This window comes from Schistocerca americana, chromosome 3, assembly GCF_021461395.2.
Source record: "Schistocerca americana isolate TAMUIC-IGC-003095 chromosome 3, iqSchAmer2.1, whole genome shotgun sequence".
NCBI classification, from domain to species: domain Eukaryota; kingdom Metazoa; phylum Arthropoda; class Insecta; order Orthoptera; family Acrididae; genus Schistocerca; species Schistocerca americana.
Genome location: NC_060121.1, coordinates 113,311,316 through 113,334,075, shown reverse-complemented (window position 1 = coordinate 113,334,075; position 22,760 = coordinate 113,311,316). Strand labels below are relative to the sequence as shown.

Genomic DNA, 22,760 nt, shown 5'->3' with positions numbered 1-22,760 from the left:
AAGAGAAATCTAGTACCTCGATATAAGCCACACCTCCATACTTTTACTTAAGGTCACCCTATAGTATGCATGATTTCCATAGCACGAGGCTGTAAACCAAGATCTTATTTCAATATTTCCATGTCAGATCATTGCCACACTGAAGTCAAAATGAGGAACTATAAGCTACGAGGTATGAGATCATAATTAAGTGATAATACACTTTATTATATAGAAAATACCTGGAAAATGGTACCACAGTAAAAGCAAAAAGTTCATATATCGTTTGGCTAACAATGATTACAATAATTATAATTAGACAGTTGCATTTTTGTGAGTACTGTGCCTAGAACAAGAGGTGAACCATGGTGAATGTGATAGGATGTAAAAAAATAGTGCTGCCTGAAAATAGGAATCTATAGTTACCTTTCAATTATTCAGTATTCTGATGTGCACATGAATAGCATGGAAATGTATTATCTTAATTTTATAATATATTTTTGTCACAGTTAATATCACATACAACTGGGTAACTAATAATATGGAAGCTGCATTTCTCCAAGGGTCAACTCTTAACTGAGGTCAGTCTCTCACACCAGACATTTCTCACTGTTTCATGACGTTTCTTTATGCAGCTCATTCACAATATCCAGCCCAATACACTTTCTTGTAAGGAATGTAACCCCATAGAAGCACAATATCAAAATATTACTGATAAAGGCATTTTGTGTACTTACTTGCCTATGAAACAGATAAAAGAGTTCTGCTCCTTTTTTAATCATAAAGTACAGTCAATGTCACATAAAAATAAAATTATGACTCTTTCCAAATTATTCAACTAGCTACAATTGTCCCTCCATGTAAGCAATAAACAAAGAGATTCTGAACTTTCACTTTTGCTAGCTAGATTGTGTTATAAAATAATTACAATATATTCAGAATGTAATTTGTTGTAAAATTAAAATATCATCTAAAAATAACACTTGGTAAGCTAGTCAGCTGTACAATCCACAATACAAATACATAACACAGAACTGTAAACAAAATTTAAAAATGGAAGATCATATAATATTTTGAGACATGCACCCATGAAACAATTCCACATTCACTACTATGCACAAAATTCATCACCACAACTGGTTCTATGGGTTATTGCAAAACAGTGTATAAAATTAAACTGACTAGAAAATCACAGACATCAACTTACTGTCAATGATAAAATGCACTTAATGTGTTTCTAAAAAAACTCCAAATATGGCCTTTGGTTGTCAAGGAGTACTTCCACTTTTTTTAAATCATACCACATGTGAACAGTGTCTGAATTGTCTATAAACAATCAATGTCTATCCATGATCTCTTTCAATCCCTTTCAAAATGGAAATCATATTTTCAAGACCAAATAGAAAGCCCCGATCAGGACCAGAGTAAATAACAGGGTTGTCCATGCCTTTATGAGTAGAATGTGCAAAGTCTATTATTCGAACATCTATTGAAGGCTCCGCAACAGTTGTGACAGGTGGTCTCGGTGAAGGCAATGGCGACTGAATTGTTGCATCATCAAAAAGTCCCACACTACTGCACCTACGATGGACTATACCAACTTCATCTGTTGTAAGCTCTTTCAATGGGCGATCCAATAGTTCAACACTAGAACTTCTTCTGCTACCCTGCATAAAAGCAGTTTTTTCTTCTTCCTGCCGCACTGCAGAATTTTGCAATGACCTTATTTCAAAATCAAACTTCATCTTCCCCTAAAATTTAAATAAAAGTTGAGATGCCACAGCAGCTAAATATAGTCCAAATAACAAAAATTATAAATATGGTACAAACCATCATAAAAAGTAGCAGTTTAAAACAAATAATGTTATCTTCAAATGATATTACAACAGACAGGCAAAATTAACTTACTTTCTTTACATTTGGAAGACAGTCTACAATAAAAGATGCTACTTAACCTAAAGTCATCTGGCTCCCTCTATCCTGTGTATGTGCATTAAAGATGAAATGGTTACAAGAGGAAAATGCAGAAAAGCAAGCATGGGAAGAAATACTTTCATGAGGACAATAGTTTTTTTTTAAGAAAAGCATAAAAGTATAAATGAAAACCAAACAATGGAATGGTGTCATGCAGACTCAGAATGCATGAAATCAACCATAAAAAAAAGAGCATTTAGTTAATCAGATAACAAACAGGAAATTAGAGCATCAAGGTCCAATGTGAGTATCCGAACATCCTTAAAGCACTGTCTTCAAAATGTATGTTTTTCTTTATCTCCAAGCCAAAGTCAATGATGGTAGATTCCTCTCATTGACTGAACCTTCCTTTGTATACGTCTGCATGCCCTTGACATTTGCTTTGTCTTCATGATGCTGCTTCATCATTCTCCCTACATAAAAAGTCTCACTATCACATTATACCAAATTTTGATGCTTTTACTTTCTGCATCTCCTCAAGGCTTTCAAACATTGATCCAAAAGCAGTGCTAAGCAACCTGTCCATTCCACTCAACAATTATTCAAATCTTTCAATGTCTTCCATAGTATTTTCCAGAAGTGTAATCTCATCTGTTAACCTTAAGCATTGTTATGTTTTCCAAGCATTTTTAGAGTTCTTATTTCTTTGTTTTAGCATATAGTTTGCATAGAATTCCCATAATACTTGTGTGTTAATCAAACCTATCCAAATCCAGCAGAATGCCTATGAACTGCTTAATCTGGTATCCCAGGAACACTAGTAGCAGTCGTCAAGAACGGCTTGCAATAGTGTTCTGTATATGGCCTCCTTTATAGATGAACTGCACTTACCTATAATTCTCCCAACATACAAAAATCAACTATTTGCCTTCCGTAGAACCAGCCTTATATGCTTGTTCCATTTCAAGTCATTTTACAACTGTTTACATCTACATATACACAACCTTTTCTCAGGTCTCCATGACATGTCACTAACCTGCCCTCTACAGAACTCCAGGTGTTTTGTTACCATTATCCTCCCAGCGCACAAGGGATCTACTACTGTCATACTTGACCGACAGAAGTATGTGAGTAAGAGTCTGTGCCAGCTGTCTGACACCTCCACTTACAGCACCTGTCATCGAAATCTCATCCCTGTGATACAAACTGATCTAAAATCCCTCATAAACACTAACACTTCAATTCATAGAACTCCTTATCCCACGCAAACCATACACTCCCACCTTTTACATTCTTAAGATCCACAACCCTCACCCTCATTGTCCCTTAGTTGCTGGCTTCAGTGCATCTACTGAATGTTTATCTGCCTTATTTGATCAATAACTGCAACCTACAGTACAAAGACTCCTCTCCTATATTAAAGACACCAACCACTTCCTAGATCGTCTGAAATCTGTACCCTTTTCACATCTTGCTTGTCATTGCAACCTCCCTCTACACCAACATCCCCCATGTAAATGGTCTGCTGCTGAACAATACCTTAACCAGCACCCAATTGTTTCCAAACGTATGATTCCTTTCCTGCATATCTTAACTTTATACTTACAAACAACTGCTTTACCTTTGAGAAGCATACACAAACAAATAGATCATGGGCACAGTCATGGGAGCCAAGATTGCTTCTTCCTATGTCAACCTTTTCAAGGGTAGCTTCGTGGCAGCTTTCCTGGAATCCATAAGCCTTCAACCCCTGTTCTGTTTTAATACATCAATGACAACTCTGCCACAAGGACTTGCAGTGAGGTTGACCTCTCAAAATTTTTGGAACCTCTAAATACAGTCTCCCAATTAAATTTCACATGAATGAAATTTTCACTCTACAGCAGAGTGTGCGCTGATATGAAGCTTCCTGGCAGATTAAAACTGTGTGCCAGACCGAGACTCGAACTCGGGACCTTTGCCTTTCGCGGGCAAGTGCTCTACCAACTGAGCTACCCAAGCACGACTCACGCCCCGTCCTCACAGCTTTAATTCCACCAGTATCTCGTCTCCTACCTTCCAAACTTCACAGAAGCTCTCCTGCAAACCTTGCAGAACTAGCACTCCTGGAAGAAAGGATATTGTGGAGACATGGCTTAGAAGGCAAAGGTCCCGAGTTTGAGTCTCGGTCCGTCACACAGTTTTAATCTGCCAGGAAGTTTCAAATTTCACATGGTTTTATTCTGAATCCCATGCCACTTTCCTTGATGATCTTGATGATGATTTTAAGTGAGGGGTGCTCAACATCATGGTCATCAGTGCCCTGATGAAAAGTCAGCATGCTAATCTCATGGGGGTGGGGTGGGTGGGTGGGTGGGTGGGGGAGGGGGGGAGAGACAAAAGCTGTCCCCGCATGTGGAGCAGTTTATAATGCATTAAAGTCTGCCACCATTCCTCACGAGTTTAGGATGAGACCTGACTGTTCACAAAAATTCACCACTCTTGCAACACTGGAATTTGTATTGGTGAGGAAGGGGAGCATATCTCCATCGAGACTGAGGGATGCCTTGATGTCAGTATATAAGACACATGTTGCCAAAATATGCTGAACTGAAAGTGGCACACTACAAACCTCACACAATGGTGGATCCTCCCACCATAGGAGGAAGCCACGTGTTAAAGGCCTATGTCGGATGTGCACTCTGGTAAACAGAAACTCCTTCCAGCAGCGAGAGTGACATGAGATCCGCCATGCCTATGAGGTCCATTTGAGCGATCACAGTTTGTTTACTGTCGCCTTCAACCATTCGGTCTCCCACTGACGCATAATGCATATGTCAGAAAATGAGATGATGGCATGCAACAGGATGGGACACTGACAGACAACACCATCCCAACATGCTTCCTTGGCTGCTTTGTCAGCCATGTCATTTCCCTCTATCCTGATGTACCAAGGTAAAGATCATCCCCTTGCCATGGTGTTGGAGCTGAATCAGCTGGTCTACTGGACACATTTGGTGAGGTGTTTGTAGTACACTAAGTGAGTCAGAACAGACAAGAAACCTTGTACAGTGATTTCTGTGAATCCTCTCTAGTTCCACCATAATGCCTATAACTCTGCATCATAATTTGTAAATTATTCCAGAAGATGCACTTTGACAACCCTGTCAGGGAATAAAGTGGAACAACTGAGGACATTCTCTTGCTGGGATTCATCTGTATAAATAATGATAAAATTGTGGTATGTTCTTAAAATCGAAGAAAACAAAGTTGTAAAGACATAATCTGGAGTACAAGTTTTCTTATACCACATCATGCTTAAAATCACTTTGGGCCTTTTAAGACACTAAGGCAGGCAACGTATTCCATCCCTGACTGTGTATTAAGAGGTCTGATAGATCCAGATCCTTGAGACAGTCAGTAGCATGTATCTCTAATGGCGTGGTCACATGGGGTCAATTCCTGCACAGCAATTCAAAGCTGGGTTGGACCACTGCACTAAATGCCAATAACTGAAGTGACACTGAGTTTTTCAGTGTCTGTTGAGCCAAAAGGATATATTGCTGAATCCAGAGTGGTGGTTCACCAGCCTCTGCACACAGACTCTGAACTGAGCAGGTCCAAAAGGCTCCAGTCTATACACGAATGCCCCATGGCAGACACTGCCTAACATCTTGAGGTAGAAAATATGAACTGATCCATAAATCTTAACATGATAAAAAAAAGTCTTATGAAACTGCAGGAGGCATGACGTGACTTCCCATGCTCTTCAGCTAAGGCATTTTAAAATATTCAATTACTGGAAGTCCTTTGTTCATAGGTCTTTCAGGTATGGGAGCAAAGTTATTTTTGAGTCAAATAATAAACCTAAAATGCACACAGCTTCCTGAAAATGTACAATATTGTCCCCCATTGTGAGCACTGGTTCATTAAAACTTCAACAAGCACAGTTAAAATTGAGAAATATAGCCTTCTCCGATGAGAACCACAGAACCAATTGTCTTGGCCCAGGTTTCCAGCCTCCTGATGGTCAGCTGTAGCTGTCTCATTGTCACTGTAAGATTGGAGAAAAAGTAGAAGACTGTGAAGTCATCCACAAAGAAAGAGCATTTGACAAGGCTCCTGCCTGACTGCATAGGAAATGGCAGAAGTCCACGTAACCCCCATTCATGAAGTTGGTGAAGGATGTTATATCTGCAAGTAGTGTCATATGCCTTTTTGAGGTCAAAAAAAAAAAAACACACAAACTAATTATTTTTGGAGTAAGAAGGATTCCTGCATCACCGTCTCCACTAGTATTAATTTGGCAAGGGTGTAACGGCAGCACCTGAAACCATACTGGGAGTGGCTCCAGTGACCTCGGGATTCAAACAACCAGCGAGGCAGCATGTGACCATGTGTTCAAGGGTCTTACCCATGCAACTGTTAAGGGGTACACTCTGGTAACTGTTAGGGATGCTATGGTCCTTGCCCGATTTCCATAATGGGATTAATATTGCCTCCTTCCAAGTCGTGGAATACCGTCCATCAAACTAGGTCTGATTGAAACAAGAGAGGAGCTGTCCTTTCGCTTCAGGGGACTGATGTTGGAGAATGGCATAATGAATTTCATCAGGTCATGGAGCAGTGTGTCTGGTCGTGGACAGAGCTGCTTCCAGTTCCCATACAGAGAATGGAAGGTTGTGGACCTCCTCATTATATTCGAGAAGAAATGGAGCTTCCTCTTCTCCACAGTCCTACAGAACATCTGAAATGCAGGAGCTTGTCTGGATGATGCAGTGACTGCAATAAAGTGTTCAGCTAAAATCTGAGCCATGTCTTTAGGAGTGTCCACCAAGACCCCATTTCTTGACAAGGCTGTGAGGGGACATGTTCTGTCCTTGAGTGAAATCCACCTTATTGATTCCCAAACTTGGGCAGTGGAAGTGAACTGATTAATGGAAGTTGTGAATTCCTTCCAGGAATCCCTCTTCCATTCTTTTATCACTTGCCTTGCACGTGCTCTCACAGATCTGACAGCATGAAGGCTTTTTGTAGTTGAGTGGTGTTTGACATTCTGCAGAGCTGTTCATCTGGCTCTTATTGCCAAGTGACAGTCATCACTGCACCAAGGTACAGGCCATTGTCTGATGTGATTGTTAGACTGAGGGATGGACACTGGCAGCAGCCCGCTGGGTGTTACAAGTAATATGGGGCACTGTCTCCTGTGCACAATCCTTTTGTTCAAAAATAGCCTGTTGACTGTACTGCAACCAATTTGCCCTTTGAATCATCTGTCTTCGTGGTCTCCTGTCAGTCACTGTATGAGTCTATTGACAGATCCCACACTGGGAAGTTGTCACTGGAATGTAAATTGGTATGGAGAGCAGAAACAACAAAGGTCAATAGCTGAAAAAGACCCTATAGCTGTGGAAAAATGTGTCATCAGACCCAAGTTCAAAAGGCAGATATTCTCAAAATGTACAAGTTGGTCGATAATTTGACCACGGGAGCAAGTCGTAGCCGAGCCTCACAGCGCACTATGTGCACTGAAGTCTCCCACAAGGAGGAATGGTGTTGGAGTGCCTGGAAGAGTTCTGCCTGTCTGATCCAAAGGATCATGAGGAGGAATATGTAAAGTGCACACTATGATGTTAAATGGTGCTAGAAGTTTCGCGGCAACTGCTTGCATGGCTGTGGCAAGAGGAACAGGAGAGGAGTGGCATCTGTCATCAATGAAAACACCCACACCATCTTTAGCCCTGTCTCCAGTAGTATTGTCCTTCCTGTAGGGGTAGTAACCCCTTAATGCAGATGTGTCAGTGACTTCAAAATGAGTTTCTTGTAAGCATACACAAAATGGTTGCTCCTGGATCAGGAGCTGTAATTCTTTCAAGTGTTATCAGTATCCATTTAAATTCCACTGCAACACGGTAGTTCCTGTGGGAGCCATTGATCAGTGATAGTTGGTCTTGCCTTCCTCCCTCTGAGGTGCTGATTTACCCGGGAGGTCACGTGGAACATTAGACAGTGCCCAGCTCTCTGGTTCCTCCACGTGGAGATCCATATCCTCAAGAGTAAAGTCCCCGTCTGAGATGGAGAGAGCTCACCGATCCAAAGATTTAACTGCCACATTTTTCAACTTTGAACTATTTTTCTAAGGGACTCTTTCCTTAATTATGGGAGCAGCTGGTTGCTTGGGTTAAGGGGACAGCTTAATAGTCTTCTGTAAGCCTATCACCGATGGCTTCTGAACGATTTCTGGTTCAAGTTTAGCTTTTCCCACACAGGTACAATGACAAGTGCTTGTGCTCATCCTTGAATCTGTGGTCCGAGTCTGTGTGGAGGCATCACAGTTGGTGATTGCCTTCTTAAGTGCTGACGCAAAAGTAGCAAACACCAGAGATTACATACCTTTGAAAGCTTTCTTAGCTTCGCCACAGGACATGTGTCCCGTGACTTTCAACTCCTGAATTTTCCTTTACTCATTGTAAACCTCACACTTTCTGCTCCATAGTGGATAATCACTGGAGCAGTTTACACATTTCAGAGAAAGTGTACAAGAATTGCTGATTCATGAGCTGAGCCTCCACAATTTCCACACATAGCCCTCTCATTATATCCCATATATCTTTGACATCTGAAGCAACGCATTGTGTTCAGAACAAACGGGCAAACTTTAGGACAGATATAGCCTGTGAGGATGTGTTTAGGTAAATCTGGAATGCTAAATGTTAAAATAAATGTTGCAGATTTTTCCAATGAACTATTTACTCTCATCTTATAGCTCTGCACTTCCATAATGCCAACATTTTTCCATTCTTCATGTAACTCTGCAGGGTCCATTTTCTTTATATCAGAACAGGTAACCATGCCTTTACAGATGTTAAGGGTGTTTTGCAACTCAGCCTTGACTGGTAGTTACCTAAGGCCTCACATTCCAGAACCTTAGATACTATAGCACACAGAGGCTTTGAAGGGCACTGAGAGAGTCAAAGCAGATGACACAATTGAAAAGTTTGTGTCACCGGATGTACTGCGTGGCCTGATACAAATAAGCTCTGCTGTAAATACTGTGCAGTGTTCTGGAAGCCAGTACTGAAAATGGTTGATGCCAATGATGAAGGCACACCTGACATCACAGTCAGTGCAAGAGCCATCAGTGAATACAGCGGTACTATCATGAAGACCTGTGCAAAGGCCATGAAAGCGAAGGCAATAGAGTGAGGCTGGAGTAGTGTCCTTAGGAGGCGAATGAAGACAAAGGTGAAGATGGGTTGCTGCATGAAGACAAGTTGGTGAAGGGTTCACACCCATTGGGAAAGTGGCAGGCAGCGTGAAGTTAAGCTGCTAGAGCAAGAGCCAAAAGTGAACTCCAGGAGGTAACAGAGAAGAGGTTCGCACTCCATACTGACGATCGAAGGAGTCATCTAAGAAGGAGGCATAGGATGGGTGGCCATGCATGGCAGACAAATGGCATGCATATCTACTGAGAAGAAAGTCATGGCAGTAGCACAGCAGTAATTTGGCAGCTTCTGCATACAGACTCTCAACCAGGCTAGTGTAAAAGGCACCAGGGGCCAAAAAAATGCCACAATGGTGAATACTATTAGGACAGCATAAGAGGGGGTGGACGTGCAGATGCATAAACGAAACACCCATAGTCTAGCTTCAAACGGACAAGGGACCAGTACAAATGGAGGAGGATGGTACGATCGGCCCCCAGAAAGTACCACTGAGGACACATGTGACACTGATGGACTGCATACAGCGCACTGCCAGGTAAGACACATGGGATGACCATGAAAGTTGCCTATCAAGCAGGAGTCCTAGGAATTCCGTAGTTTCAATGAACAGAAGAGCAACACAGGCCCCAGATGTAAAGACAGTGGAAGAAACCAATTGCGCTGCCAGAAATTCATACGAACAGTTTTATCAGTGGAAAAATGAATGCTATTGTCGATGCTCCATGATTGAAGGCGATCGAGACATCGCTGACGACGCTGCTCAGTGAGACAAGTCCATGGAGAATACAATAGATGGCAAAGTCATCAATGAAAAGGGAGCCTACAATGCCCGGCGGAAGACAGGCCATGATAGGGTTAATGGAGATAACAAAGAGGACAATGCTCAGACCAGAACCCTGAGGCACATTGTTTTCCTGGATAAAAGTGTCCAACAAGGCAGAACCCACATGTACCTTGAAAATTCGGTCTTTCAAAAATTCCTGAAGGAAATGGGCATGTGGCCATTAAAGCCCTATGTGTAGAGAGTATGGAGGATACCGGTCCTCCAGCAGTTTTCGCAGGCTTCCTCCAAATCGAAAAAAAATGGCCACAGTCGGATTTCCTGAGAAAACCATTCATGACATGGGTGAATAAAGTGACAGAGTGGTCAAGTGCAGAATGCCGTGCTCAAAATCCATACTGTGCAGCGGTTAGTAAATTGCGAGACTCTAGCCACCGTATCAGCTGGGCATGAATCACGTTCCATCTGCTTGCAAACACAGCTGGTTAGAGAAATGGGGTGGTAACTAGAAGGAAGGTGTTTGTCCTTAGGTACGGGTATGACAGTGGCTTCATGCCAGTGTTTGGGAGACATGCCCTCTGCCCAGATACAGATGTACGTGTTAAGCAGGAAGTGCTTGTCCCCAAAATCAGACCACTCCTAAGTGTTCATATGTTGACCCAACATCATCATGATTTATGATTCCCTTCATATTTTATGATTCCAGTGGGTGCGGGATCATTTGGATTTAACTACTGATCAATAGAAATGTTTTGGCTCTTTGAGTGAATCACATTTTCATTACACTAGTTTGAGCATGGGGCCTATGGTAGTAATCAAAGGCACACTGACAACTGCGAGCCACCTGCATCCCTTAACACCTGATGTGTTCCCCAATGGCAATATCATATTTCAGCAGTACAGCTGTCCATGTCTCTCAGCCAGAACCGTGCTAAAGTGATTTGAGGAGCATTATAGAGAACTCGTGTTTATGTCTCGGCCAAATTTGGCTGATGCAAACCCTATTAAGTGCAGCTAGGTCACTATCAGACCCCATCACCACATACACAAATCAGCGGCCCATTATTTACACGACCTGCGCAAAAACTTCTAATGCCACATACCTCCACAAACTTACCAACAAACTGAATCAGTGATGTATTTCATTTCAAAGATGAGCAAACAAGGTATTAAGCAGGTGGTCATAATGTTTTGGCTCATCAGTGTATATTCATATTCATAATTTATCTATCCAATCTTTCCATTGTCTCAGTTTTGGCAGTTTTTTTTTTTCAATTTTGACTGTTTTTCATGGAAATTTTCTTCTTTTAAGACTTCAACCAACAATACACATGTATGGCCCAGTGCATAATACACGTCACTTAAATCTTTTCCAGTTCTGTGAAAAAACTATATTTACTTTAAAAATAAACAGGATACTAACACTTCAGTTTTTTTAGGCAAATGTTAAAGCCATCAGGAAGAGAAGAAATTAATAAATTAAAATTAATGAAAAAACAGACATTGAACTGTTTGGAATGTCATCAACAAAAGAGAAACTTAGCAAAATATCAAAATTACAGTAAAACCCCAGCTAACTGAACTCAAGTCAATCGAAACTTATGTGAAGGGGGGCAAGAGAGAGAGAGAGAGAGAGAGAGAGAGAGAGAGAGAGCACTCTACTTCACAGAAATAATTCCAGATGAGTGTGAGATGGTTTGCGGTTAGTGGGGAGAGGTGAAAGCCTGAACCTTGAGTTGCATACCCGTCCACTGATTTGCCACTCTAAACAAAGCTACACTGTCAACAATAGTGCATTTGAGTGGTTGTTTCTCTTCATTGCATGTGCATTTTTGTGCTATGGGGACTAATCAGAAGCATGTTGTGATTATTTTTGTTCATAAATTAGCTGCTGCCAATGAAATTAGGAAAGGAGGTTTTTTGAGAACTGTTGTGACTAATTATGGGGTTAGTTTTCTATAGTTTCAGAATGGGTGAAGTCTAAATTTATATTTCTAGAGTCAACTGTGAAAAGACCTCACAGAAAAACACTGAAAATGTCAGACTTTAGAAAGTACGTTAAGCTCTAAAGTTTTGGTTCAGTCACGAAAGAGTGGCCAGAAAAAAAAGGGCAGCTAAATTGTTAGCTGAATTGCTATGTAAGGAAAGATTTTTCTTCAAACTGGATGCTTTGAAAGGTATATAAACATGTGGCATTTGGGAATTGAGTGTATGTGGAGAAAAGTTACTGCAGATCAAGACATTGTTGATTTTCTGAAAGCATTGTTTGAAGATTACTCCCAAGGCTACACTAAGGCCCAAATTTACAATGCCAACGAAACACAAGTTGATTTTGTAATCATTAGCTAGCCAAGGATAGAAACTTCTGAACAAGGGGGGAAAAAAACTCACACACAGATAACTTTTATTTTGGCATCAAATGCTTCTGGCACAAAGACTGCCTGCAATATGTATTGAGAAGTCTAAGAAACATAGAATGTTGAAGGATGTAGCCTTAATGCACTACCAGTTTTTTTGCAGTGTCCAAAATAGTTTTTGAATGTCTTGTGACCTCTTTAGCAAATGGTTTAGTGATCAGCTTGTACCAAAAGTTGGAAAGTTTTTAACTGAATTAGGTTGGTTGGTTTCTTGGTTTAACCATTTAAGGAAGCAAACTAAAAGGTCATCTGCCCCTCCAACGTGGAACAGGCAAGTCTCCACAACTGCACAGCAAAGAAAGGTCTAGAGCACAAAATCCAAGGAAAGAAAACCTCAGGGTCTACCAGAGGCCCCCCAAAGGCAGAAAGTGCATTGGGGCATACTACCCTGCCCTCACCAATTACCAGAGGCACCCCAACCAACAACACACAGAAAAGACTAGTGATATGGACACTGCAAGAGGAGCACAGGAAGAACCCTGAGCAAAATAGAACATGTGAGAAGGGGAAAGAAAAGAAAAGAATGGGTAGGGTGAGGGCTGGAGCAGTGCAAGCATTGACAGCCATTGCCTGCATGGGACAGAGGGGGTAACAGGGCGCACTGTCAACCTCTCAATGGGCTGAAAGGCTGAGGCACCCTCCCCTAGAAATAGTGATAAAAAGGCCCTTCACAAATAAACTGTAAAACCAGGTCAGCTGCTGAGGCATCATCCACTAACACCAGGGGTATTGAGTCAGGAATATTAACCATCTGCCACAGAGCTGCTAGGTTAGGAAAGTCCAGCAAAATGTGGTCTAACATCAAACAGGCACTATGATGACAGTGGGGCAGCACCTTATGATGGAGGAGATGACCATGAATCAAACCAAGCATGGCTGATGCAAAGCCAGCAAAGAATGATGGACTCCTTGCAAGAGGCCTGCATGGAGGACCTCTACAAATTCATTGTCTGTTTATCACCCATAGTTTGTTCAGTGAAGTCAGAGTATGCCATTCCATAATCCAGACCCTTAGAACTTAACGTAATATTGATCAAAGGACCAGTGCTGTAATACCAGTTTCAAGAGCTGGCTTGCCTGTAGCCAATTTGACCAGCCTGCCAGAAAGTCCATTCCCCAGGATTGCAACATGAGCCAAAGTCCAAACAAAGGCCACTGAGCAGCCACATTCATTGAGGGCAAGAAGGGAGCCCTGTATAGTCAGGACCAAGGGATGATGAAGGTGATACTGGATAAGAGCTTATAAACTGCTCAAGGAGTTGCTACTGATGAGGAAGGACTCAAGTGCAGGAACAGAGATGTCTACGAACTCTGCAGTGGAAACACTGCAAGGAGTGGAGTTCATTACATCCTACATGAACATAATCGAAGCCAGTATGACCGGCAACCATTGAGCCATCAGTATAGGTACTTCAGAACATCTAAACACACCGAGATTGGAGAATTGGTGAAGGAAGGTCTCAGATGGCCAGAGTCTTTTGGGCCTAGTGATAGGTCAAGACAGAGCTGTGGAAGGGGGACAAACCATGGAGGTGTACATGAACAGGCTCAGAGAAGCAATGGTAGAAGGGAAAGATGAAGTTCTGGAAAAAGGAACTGGACACGGATGGTGATCATAACGCCAGACCTGGGCTCTCATCGCAGTATGTGGACCTCTGTAGGTGACTGTAGTATGGGTGCCCAGAGTAGCAGTGTATACAAACAATCAACTGTTATTGGTGCAGAACACAGATGTTGGAACCCTTACCTCTGCTAGGAGGCTGAACACTGGGCTAGTAAGAAAGGGGCCAGTTGCCAGTCGTTCTCTGCAATCGTGTATCATCAGGTCAAGCATCTGTAACGTCGAAGGTGACGCTGAGATGTACTCAAGGCTCTCCCATAATCTAGACAGGACTGGGCCAATGCTTTGTAGATCCAGCACACAGTAGAACGATCCACACCCCAGTTGGTATTGCATTGAAGAGCGTGAGGTGCAACTAACATGTCTGCTCTAGTTGATGAAGCTGGGGAAGCCATGTCAAATGGGCATCAAAGACCAGTCCCAAAAAATGATAAGAGTCCACCACATTGAGGGACTGGTTCAAGGTACAAATCCAGATGTGGATACACTGTACAAAAATGACAGAAATGGATAATGCAGATCTTGGCAGCTTGAAACTGGAAGCGAAAGTGAGAGCCCAAGATTGCACTCTGTGAATCACTCCCTGCAGTGTGCATTCAGCAATGCCAATCATGGGGGAACAAAAATAAATACAAAAATCATCAGCAGATCAAGAAGGAGAGACCATGCAACCCACAGCTGTCACCAGACAAGAGATAGCCACTAAAAAGAGAGGGACACCCAAAATGGAAACCTACAGAACCCCATTTTCCTGCAGATGAGAGATCCTATGGATGGTCCCAACATGTGCCTGAAAAGTGTGATGTGAAAGAAAGTTCCAGATAAAAATCAGAAATGGGCCATGGAGGGCCGACTCATGTAAGGTGGAAAGGATGTGATGGTGCCATGCTGTACCACAAGCTTCATGCGGATCAAAGGTGCTGACATAAGGCAGAACCCATTCGGATCACAGACTCTTGGTGGACTAAGTTACATACAGTTGAATTGCCTTGGCAAATGCCACCCTCGGAACAGGCCAAAAGGTCGCAGGATTCAAGGATCCAATGCAGGCTTCAACTCTCCATATGTTCAAATAACTTGCAGAGGGCACTGGTTATACTGATTGGACAATATCTGTCCATCTGAAGCAGCAGTTTACCTGATTTCAAAACTGGGATAGTGACACTTTCACTCACTGAGTAGGGAATTATCCAGAGATGTTTTTAAAAAGGCAATTACATTAAGTTGGCTAGCCACTGATAACTGTTGAAGCACTTGGTTGTGCACCTGGGCTGGTCCAGGAGCCATTCTATAGTAGCCATTCTATAGTAGAGAGCAATGGTGCTGGTGGATTCCCATTCACTATATGTGGTATTAAGTTTTTGGCGATAGGGAACAAAAGATAGAGGAAGTCACTCTAGACGGTGTATGAGAAGATGGAATGCAGGTGGACAGTGGACTTATGCTGAGGCCTGGGCACAATTCTGAGCAAAATGCTCAGCAAGGGAGTCTGAGCTGGTGAGAATAACATCATTCAGAGAAATTTCTGAGACACCTGTGGGAGGACATTGGCCACAAATGGACCTGATCTATGCCCATACCTGCGAAGAGGGAGTATGCAGCCCTATGGGAGCAACATTCTCGACAAATCGATTTCTGATGTCTCATTAGATAACAGGCCTGGGCATGAAGCTGTTTAAAGGCATGGAGGTGCCCGAGAGGTGGATGCCATTTATAGTGTTGGAGGGCACGATGGTAGTCTTTAATAGCCACAGCGATTTCGGGGGTCAACCAAGGGACAGTCCTCCATTGGGGAGAACTCAAGGAAGAGGAAATCACTGAAGCAGCTCCCAAGAGAATCGTGTCAGTCAAACTCTGTACAGACTCGCCAATGCTTTCATGTGGTGAAGTAGATGGGATGGTAGCCAATTACATGGCATCCAAATCTGCGTTCGTAGAAAGTGCCGCAAGCCACACTAAAGTGTGTGGGAGCTCCACTGTTGAGGAGGCACAGATCAAGCCCTGCCAGCAGGTCTTCAACAATCCTACACCTGTCACAGTACCACTTCACAGAGGGTTACGGGCATTAAAATCTCCATGGAAATAAGGAGAGGGAGGAGAGTAGGGAACTGTCAAAGGAGGGCAAGAAGAGCAGGAAGCATGGGAGACCAGTCTGGGGGAGATAAAGACAGCATATTGCCAGGAAGGGGAAGAGGAGGAGGAGGAGGAGGAGGAAAGTACTCAACAGAAGCAAAGGTAGATATTAAAGATACTGGGTGGAGATTATCAAATTTGCCAGGTCTTAGAGTAGGATAGATGGTCAAGAGTTTTGAATTCTGGAATCTTTCTGTCCTTTTAATAGGTTGAGCAACATGACTAGTGAGGAGAATGTGGTCCCAAACAGTTCACAAACTTGGGTGGTGGAGTGGAAGAATTCCCCACATGGAGATGGCAGCCACACAAACAGGAGCCGCCTCACATCGCAAGGACTTGTGACTAAAACAGCATGTGGGAGGTGGGATACAGAGCCTCACGTCAAAATGATAAATCGTAACTTTGACTTTTTCTGGAAGGGTATCCCTTCAAAGGCCAGGTTAAAAGCACCGGTATCAACACAATTGCCCTTAGAACCTCTCTGAACTCAACAGATGAAATGTGCACTGTGCCATGCCAGATCAGTCCCGAGTTCCCCATCAGACTGTTGGAGGAGGTCAGTGATGAAAATAATTCCCTACGCCATATTTAGCCAACAGCCTTACCACAGTGAAAACACCACTTCCTGTCAGGATTACCGAAGTTAAGAGCTGTCGGGCTTGGCTAGTGCTTGTATGGGTCACACACCAGGTCTGCTGAGTGGTTTGAAAAGCAGGATGCACTCAACCCTTGTGAGGCCAGTTGAGAAGCTACTTGACTGAGAAGTAGCAACACCAGTCACAAAAACTGACAATAGCAGGAAGGGCAGTTTGCTGATCATGTGCTCCTCTGTATCTGCATCCAATGATGACTAAGGGCTGAGGATGACAATTGGGCTTCAAGATTTGTTTGAATAGTGTTTGTTCTTTGTGTCATATTTAAGGACTGGAGAGGAGTCTCCTAAGTTCTCACAAAGACAAAGGGATGCCAATTGACTGGCAAAAGAGTATTTGATCAGCAGGGAACCAGAGCACATCTTACTAAAGGAGTCAACTTCACCAAAATTATCTTCCATGTGTTCTATGAAAAAGAGTGGTTTGGTAGTGGCAAAAGCCTCCCCATCTGTCCTGGAACAAACCAAGCAACACAGAAAGCTAGCAGGCCCGGCCCTCCTTCCAGGCAATGAAGTGTGGAGTTTAGCACACTTCACGTGCAAATTGTGTGTCCTAGTACCACCCACTCTGATCCAGGGCTCATCCTGTGGGCACCACTCAGCCACAGCAAGGGCCACCTGGTATGGCAGTCACTGCTGGGAGTTCTGATGCCCCAAAAAGATGAGCAACCACTCCTAGACATACACAAGGTGGTGACAGCTCAGGTACCAGAAGCATGTCCCTGTGTTGTTAGCAGCCTCAGCCAGACGGGTATAACAGCTCCACCACATGGACTAGCTAACTTGCTGGTAAAATAGTGAGGAGAGGGAGAAGAGGGGAACACAAGGGAGGCTGTGGTGAGGAATGAAGGGAGGGAGGGAGGGAGGAAAGAGGAGAGGTGAAAGGGACTCGTGCCAAAGACACTAGGTTGGTTGGGAGGGAGGGAACCAAACAGTGAGGTCATCTGTCCCATGATGTAAGGGGCAAAACCCAAGGTAGGACCAACACAAACATATATTCCAGTCAAGAGGAAGGGAAAACAGGCAGACAAAGAGGTAAACGAAATGTCAGGCCAGCAGGGAAAGGAAAGAACAGGAAGGGCATGGGAGCCAAAGACACTAGGGAGAGAGTACTTTCTCAAATGGCTCACATTACAGAAAAATGAAACCCAAAGGGGCACACCAGAGAAATACAAAAAAAAGAGAGAGAGTGGAAAAGCAAGACAAGATAGTACAGGAATAGCAGAACCGAGAGAATAGCCAGGTTATCATAAAGGGAATCAGTGAGGGAGAAAGTGGCAGGCAGGAGGGGGAGGTAGTGGATGGATATGGGGCAGGAAAGCAGCACTGATGAGGGAAGACAGGCTGCAACAGCTCAGAGCCCTGTGCGTGCCACACATGTACCCACAAAAGAGCTGCGGGCCCCTTTGGGATTAACTGAATTAGGCCTATCTAAAAAGATATCTTATTAACTGAAACGTGGCTACACAGCCTCACGAGTTAAAAAGCGGCAATACTATTGTGTGTCCCTCCCCCCAAAATGTCCCCACTCTAATTCAGACATTGGATCAGGGCATAATAGGGGAATCTGAAACAACTACCTGCAAGATAGTGTCGTGCAAAACAAAAACATGAATGATGCACTCAAGGCAGTTAAGACACACTTTATTGGTTTGTGCAAGCAAATTCTTCAAAGGTGCTGGAGAAAACTGATGATGGGCTTGAAGAAGGTGCATCAGAAAAATTTGAAAACTTGACAGGTATGGTATAACAAATTCCCAGATGTGAAGACACGCATATGTGTGTGGTTCATGAATGGGTATTTGTGGACCATTTGCAAGAAATCATAAACCAAGAATTGTCAACAGTGTTGCATGATGCAGTCAAATGCTCACATGATTAAAACACCTGAAGTATAGGATGTGGATGATAAGAGTGCCAGTTAACGACTGTTTTCAAGCACTACTGGTAAGCCTACATTAAGATCTATCTTTCAAAAAATGTACTGGATATGGTATAACACAGAAATTACAATATGTGTTGTTGTTGCTGTTATTATAGGTTACCCTAAGATTTGTTGAACAATGCTGGTTGATGCCCTAATGAAGCAACAATGGGATACCACTGCTCGAAAATGAGTGGAGGGACACAGGAAAAAAAATTATTGAGTGTTTTGAATGCGAGATTCATATGCTACAAAATATTAGATACTTACACTGTGTATTAATGTACTGTAATCCTGAAAATGTAATTTTAACTTTAATGAAGAACGTAAGCATACATTATGAAGAGATTTTTGAATTACTTTGACCTACAAAACTTTTCAAAAGTATGTACTCTAATTACAATACAACGTACTGTAGTACACATTAGATTCATAGCTTAACCGAAAAACCTATCCGAAAGTGCGCGCAAGTACACATCGTGCACACGTGACCACCATTTCCAGCAGCTTGGATCAGAATGCAACTGTCACACAGAATGGAAGCAGCAGTGTGGAGGGGCCATGAAAGAGTAAGGGATACTGTTAGGCAGGAGGTAGGGGGTGGGCGAGGCAGAACGATAAAGGAAGAGGAGTTTGGGAAAATGGAAAGGAATTTGTTTGCCAGAATTGATGCAGTTGAGGCTGAATTGATGGTTCAGCTTGATTACAGCAGACTTCTGTGTAACACACAAGATGAGGAGACAAAACAAGCTCTGGTTCAGGTGGATGAAAATAAAAAGCTGTAATAAAAGCAAAAATTTGCTGATGGTTGAATTGGCAGTCACAGATAGCAATCTGAGAAAAAGAGATGGAAAGTGGGGTAGCCGTAAATAATTGTGCAATTAGTAAAGTAAACAGTAAAATAAGTTATTCATTCTGAATAAAATAAGTAATTTAGAACTATCCAGTGCTTTTGGATATGTTTGGTGACCAATGATGCAGGCATGTGGTGGACAAACTTTTCCAGGAGAAGGTAAATACCATGCTGTGGATTTTCTTGCAGCTTACAAAGACTATTGCACTGGATAGTTCTAAATTACTTATTTGATTCAGAATGAATAACTAATTTTACTGTTTACTTTACTAATTTCACAATTATTTACGGCTACCCCACTTTCCATTTTCCCAAACTCCTCTTCCTTTATCGTTCTGCCTCACCCACCCCCTACCTCCTGCCGAACAGTATCCCTTACTCTTTCATGGCCCCTCCACACTGCTGCTTCCATTCTATGTGACAGTTGCATTCTGATCCAAGCTGCTGAAAATTGTGGTCACGTGTGCACGATGTGTGCTTGCGCGCACTTTCGGATAGGTTTTTCGGTTAAGCTATGAATCTAATGTGTACTACAGTACGTTGTATTGTAATTAGAATACATACTTTTGAAAAGTTTTGTAGGTCAAAGTAATTCAAAAATCTCTTCATAATGTATGCTTATGTTCTTCATTAAAGTTAAAATTACATTTTCAGGATTACAGTACATTAATACACAGTGTAAGTATCTAATATTTTGTAGCATATGAATCTCGCATTCAAAACACTCAATAATTTTTTTTCCTGTGTCCCTCCACTCATTTTCGAGCAGTGGTATCCCATTGTTGCTTCATTAGGGCATCAACCAGCATTGTTCAACAAATCTTAGGGTAACCTATAATAACAGCAACAACAACACATATTGTAATTTCTGTGTTATACCATATCCAGTACATTTTTTGAAAGATAGATCTTAATGTAGGCTTACCAGTAGTGCTTGAAAACAGTCGTTAACTGGCACTCTTATCATCCACATCCTATACTTCAGGTGTTTTAATCATGTAAGCATTTGACTGCATCATGCAACACTGTTGACAATTCTTGGTTTATGATTTCTTGCAAATGGTCCACAAATACCCATTCATGAACCACACACATATGCGTGTCTTCACATCTGGGAATTTGTTATACCATACCTGTCAAGTTTTCAAATTTTTCTGACGCACCTTCTTCAAGCCCATCATCAGTTTTCTCCAGCACCTTTGAAGAATTTGCTTGCACAAACCAATAAAGTGTGTCTTAACTGCCTTGAGTGCATCATTCATGTTTTTGTTTTGCATGTCACTATCGTGCAGGTAGTTGTTTCAGATTCCCCTATTATGCCCTGATCCAATGTCTGAATTAGAGTGGGGACATTTTGGGGGGAGGGACGCACAATAGTGCAGGAGTGCTGTAGCCAACATGCAGGGGTTAGCGGGACCTGTGGTGGCTCTGTCTCGCATCTCAGGGTAGGCTGCCCTGATTAGTTCGAACAGCGGACCCTGCACAGCATTCTAGATAGTGCACCAAGTGTCACAGCCCTGTGGTGATAGTGCTATGATCCTAATACAACAATATTTCAGTGCGAAAGTTGCTTGGTATAGGCTGTGCTTGCTTGGACTTTGCTATGCCTTGAGACATGTATACTGAACACTCGTGCGGTTGCTAGTGTGAAAAGCCTTCCACCTTTTTCTACTTAGTTGCTGCTGTGTCAACTAGTTCCACATCTTGCCCGACTGTCTTGCATCTCAATGTGTGACGGCTGTGTTTTGTAAGGCATGACATCTGCAGCCGCCTGCAGCTGGCTCGGTTGTAAGCTGCTTCCTACTTTGCACATTTCTGACCAAATACAGTTGGTGTGCTATAACAGCTTTCCAGACTCACATGAAATCTCATTTACACTGGGTTCCTAAAGCCAAGACTGCTTTTCACAGGACCCATCATATTCCTCCATTACACTGGGGAACTCAAGACACATTTAAAGGTGTATCTGTTGAGGCCTCTTCCTGTTTTTGAGGAAATACTGTTGAAGCACTGCAAAAAAGCTGTAATAGTAGCTGTCTTCCTTTCTTTATTCTATTCTGTCAGATGTTCTTGTATTTGGTGGAATATGCAATGAATTTATTTTTCAAAAAAGCCTTTTGTTGAAAAACTATTCTCCAATTTTAATCCTTAACTAGCAGGCTATTAGGATTGGACAAAATGCACACTCTTTGGCCCTGAGTGCAAAATACACCACGTTATCCAGGGTGGAGAAAACTTTCAGCCAACAAACTTAAATAAGTGCAAGATGGCTTGCAGTGCATGCTGTGCCCCAGTGTACCATCAGCTTTCCTTTGTGCTTAAATTTGATCAAAATGTCACACTCTCTCCGCATACATTGTAGACTGAATATACTGATGGAGCAAATCTGATCACTGAAGAAACATGGGCTTTGTATTTTCCACATCATACTACAAATGCGTCAACCTCATTCCGCAAAAAGCAGGAAGGTTTTAAGGCTGTCCACTATAACTCATTTCTTACCATACTTCAGCCGTATTTCCTCAAAAATTGGAAGAATTCTGTGAACAAAAACACTATATGTTTTTTCATCCTCCTATGAAACTGTAGAATTTTGTAGGTCCTGTAAAAGATAATCTTGGTCTCAGGAAAAAAGGAGTATACAAGATTCTCTGTGACTGTGGAATGTCTATATTGGCCAGATACGTCATGTGGTTCAAAACCTATGTGATCAACACCACCCTCATACATGCCTGGACCATACAGGTAAATCTGAAATGGCAGATCATTGCCCTACACAGCACACCAGATTATTTATGATCAAATGAATGCACCAGCTTCATCCTTCTGTGGCTGTGCAATAAGGGAGGCCATACTTATTTGAATGGCGGTGTAAGAAAGGACTCAGGATACCAACGAAGTACAGCCCAAAACATCACACTTGCAAAATATATACATATATGAATTTCCAATGACAGCTGCACTGCAGCGAAGTGAAGGATTCACCTACTTTACCAGTTTTCGTCTCCCAGTTACAATGTTGCTTAACAGCAGCACCAATGACGTAGTGCAAACACAGAAGGCTGCAGCTCTGTTCCTAGCACGGGACCCGGACACACCATCATCATCAATTTAGAAGCAAAGCAACTTGGTTCTCCATGTGTTTTTCAGATGAGTCCTCGTAAAGAAGGCTGTCGCAATGTGGACACCAGAAATTGTTATTTGCCAGCAGTAACCAGTGGCAAACATCTAACTATTACAAGTAGTTTCCACTAATAAATATTGTGGGATGAACACAATGT

The 22,760-nt window shown here is 42.4% G+C and overlaps 1 protein-coding gene across 1 annotated transcript in view; it reads right to left on the bottom strand.

Moving 5' to 3' along the window:
• Window positions 1-965: 965 nt before the first annotated feature.
• Window positions 966-22,760, bottom strand: part of LOC124606768 (inositol hexakisphosphate kinase 1-like) — a 74,257-nt gene continuing 52,462 nt past the window's right edge. Inside the window, exon 6 of the mRNA XM_047138822.1 lies at window positions 966-1,730. Within this exon, the coding sequence (XP_046994778.1) occupies window positions 1,323-1,730 (408 nt within the window). The 3' untranslated portion in view covers window positions 966-1,322. The remainder of the gene's footprint in view (window positions 1,731-22,760) is intronic.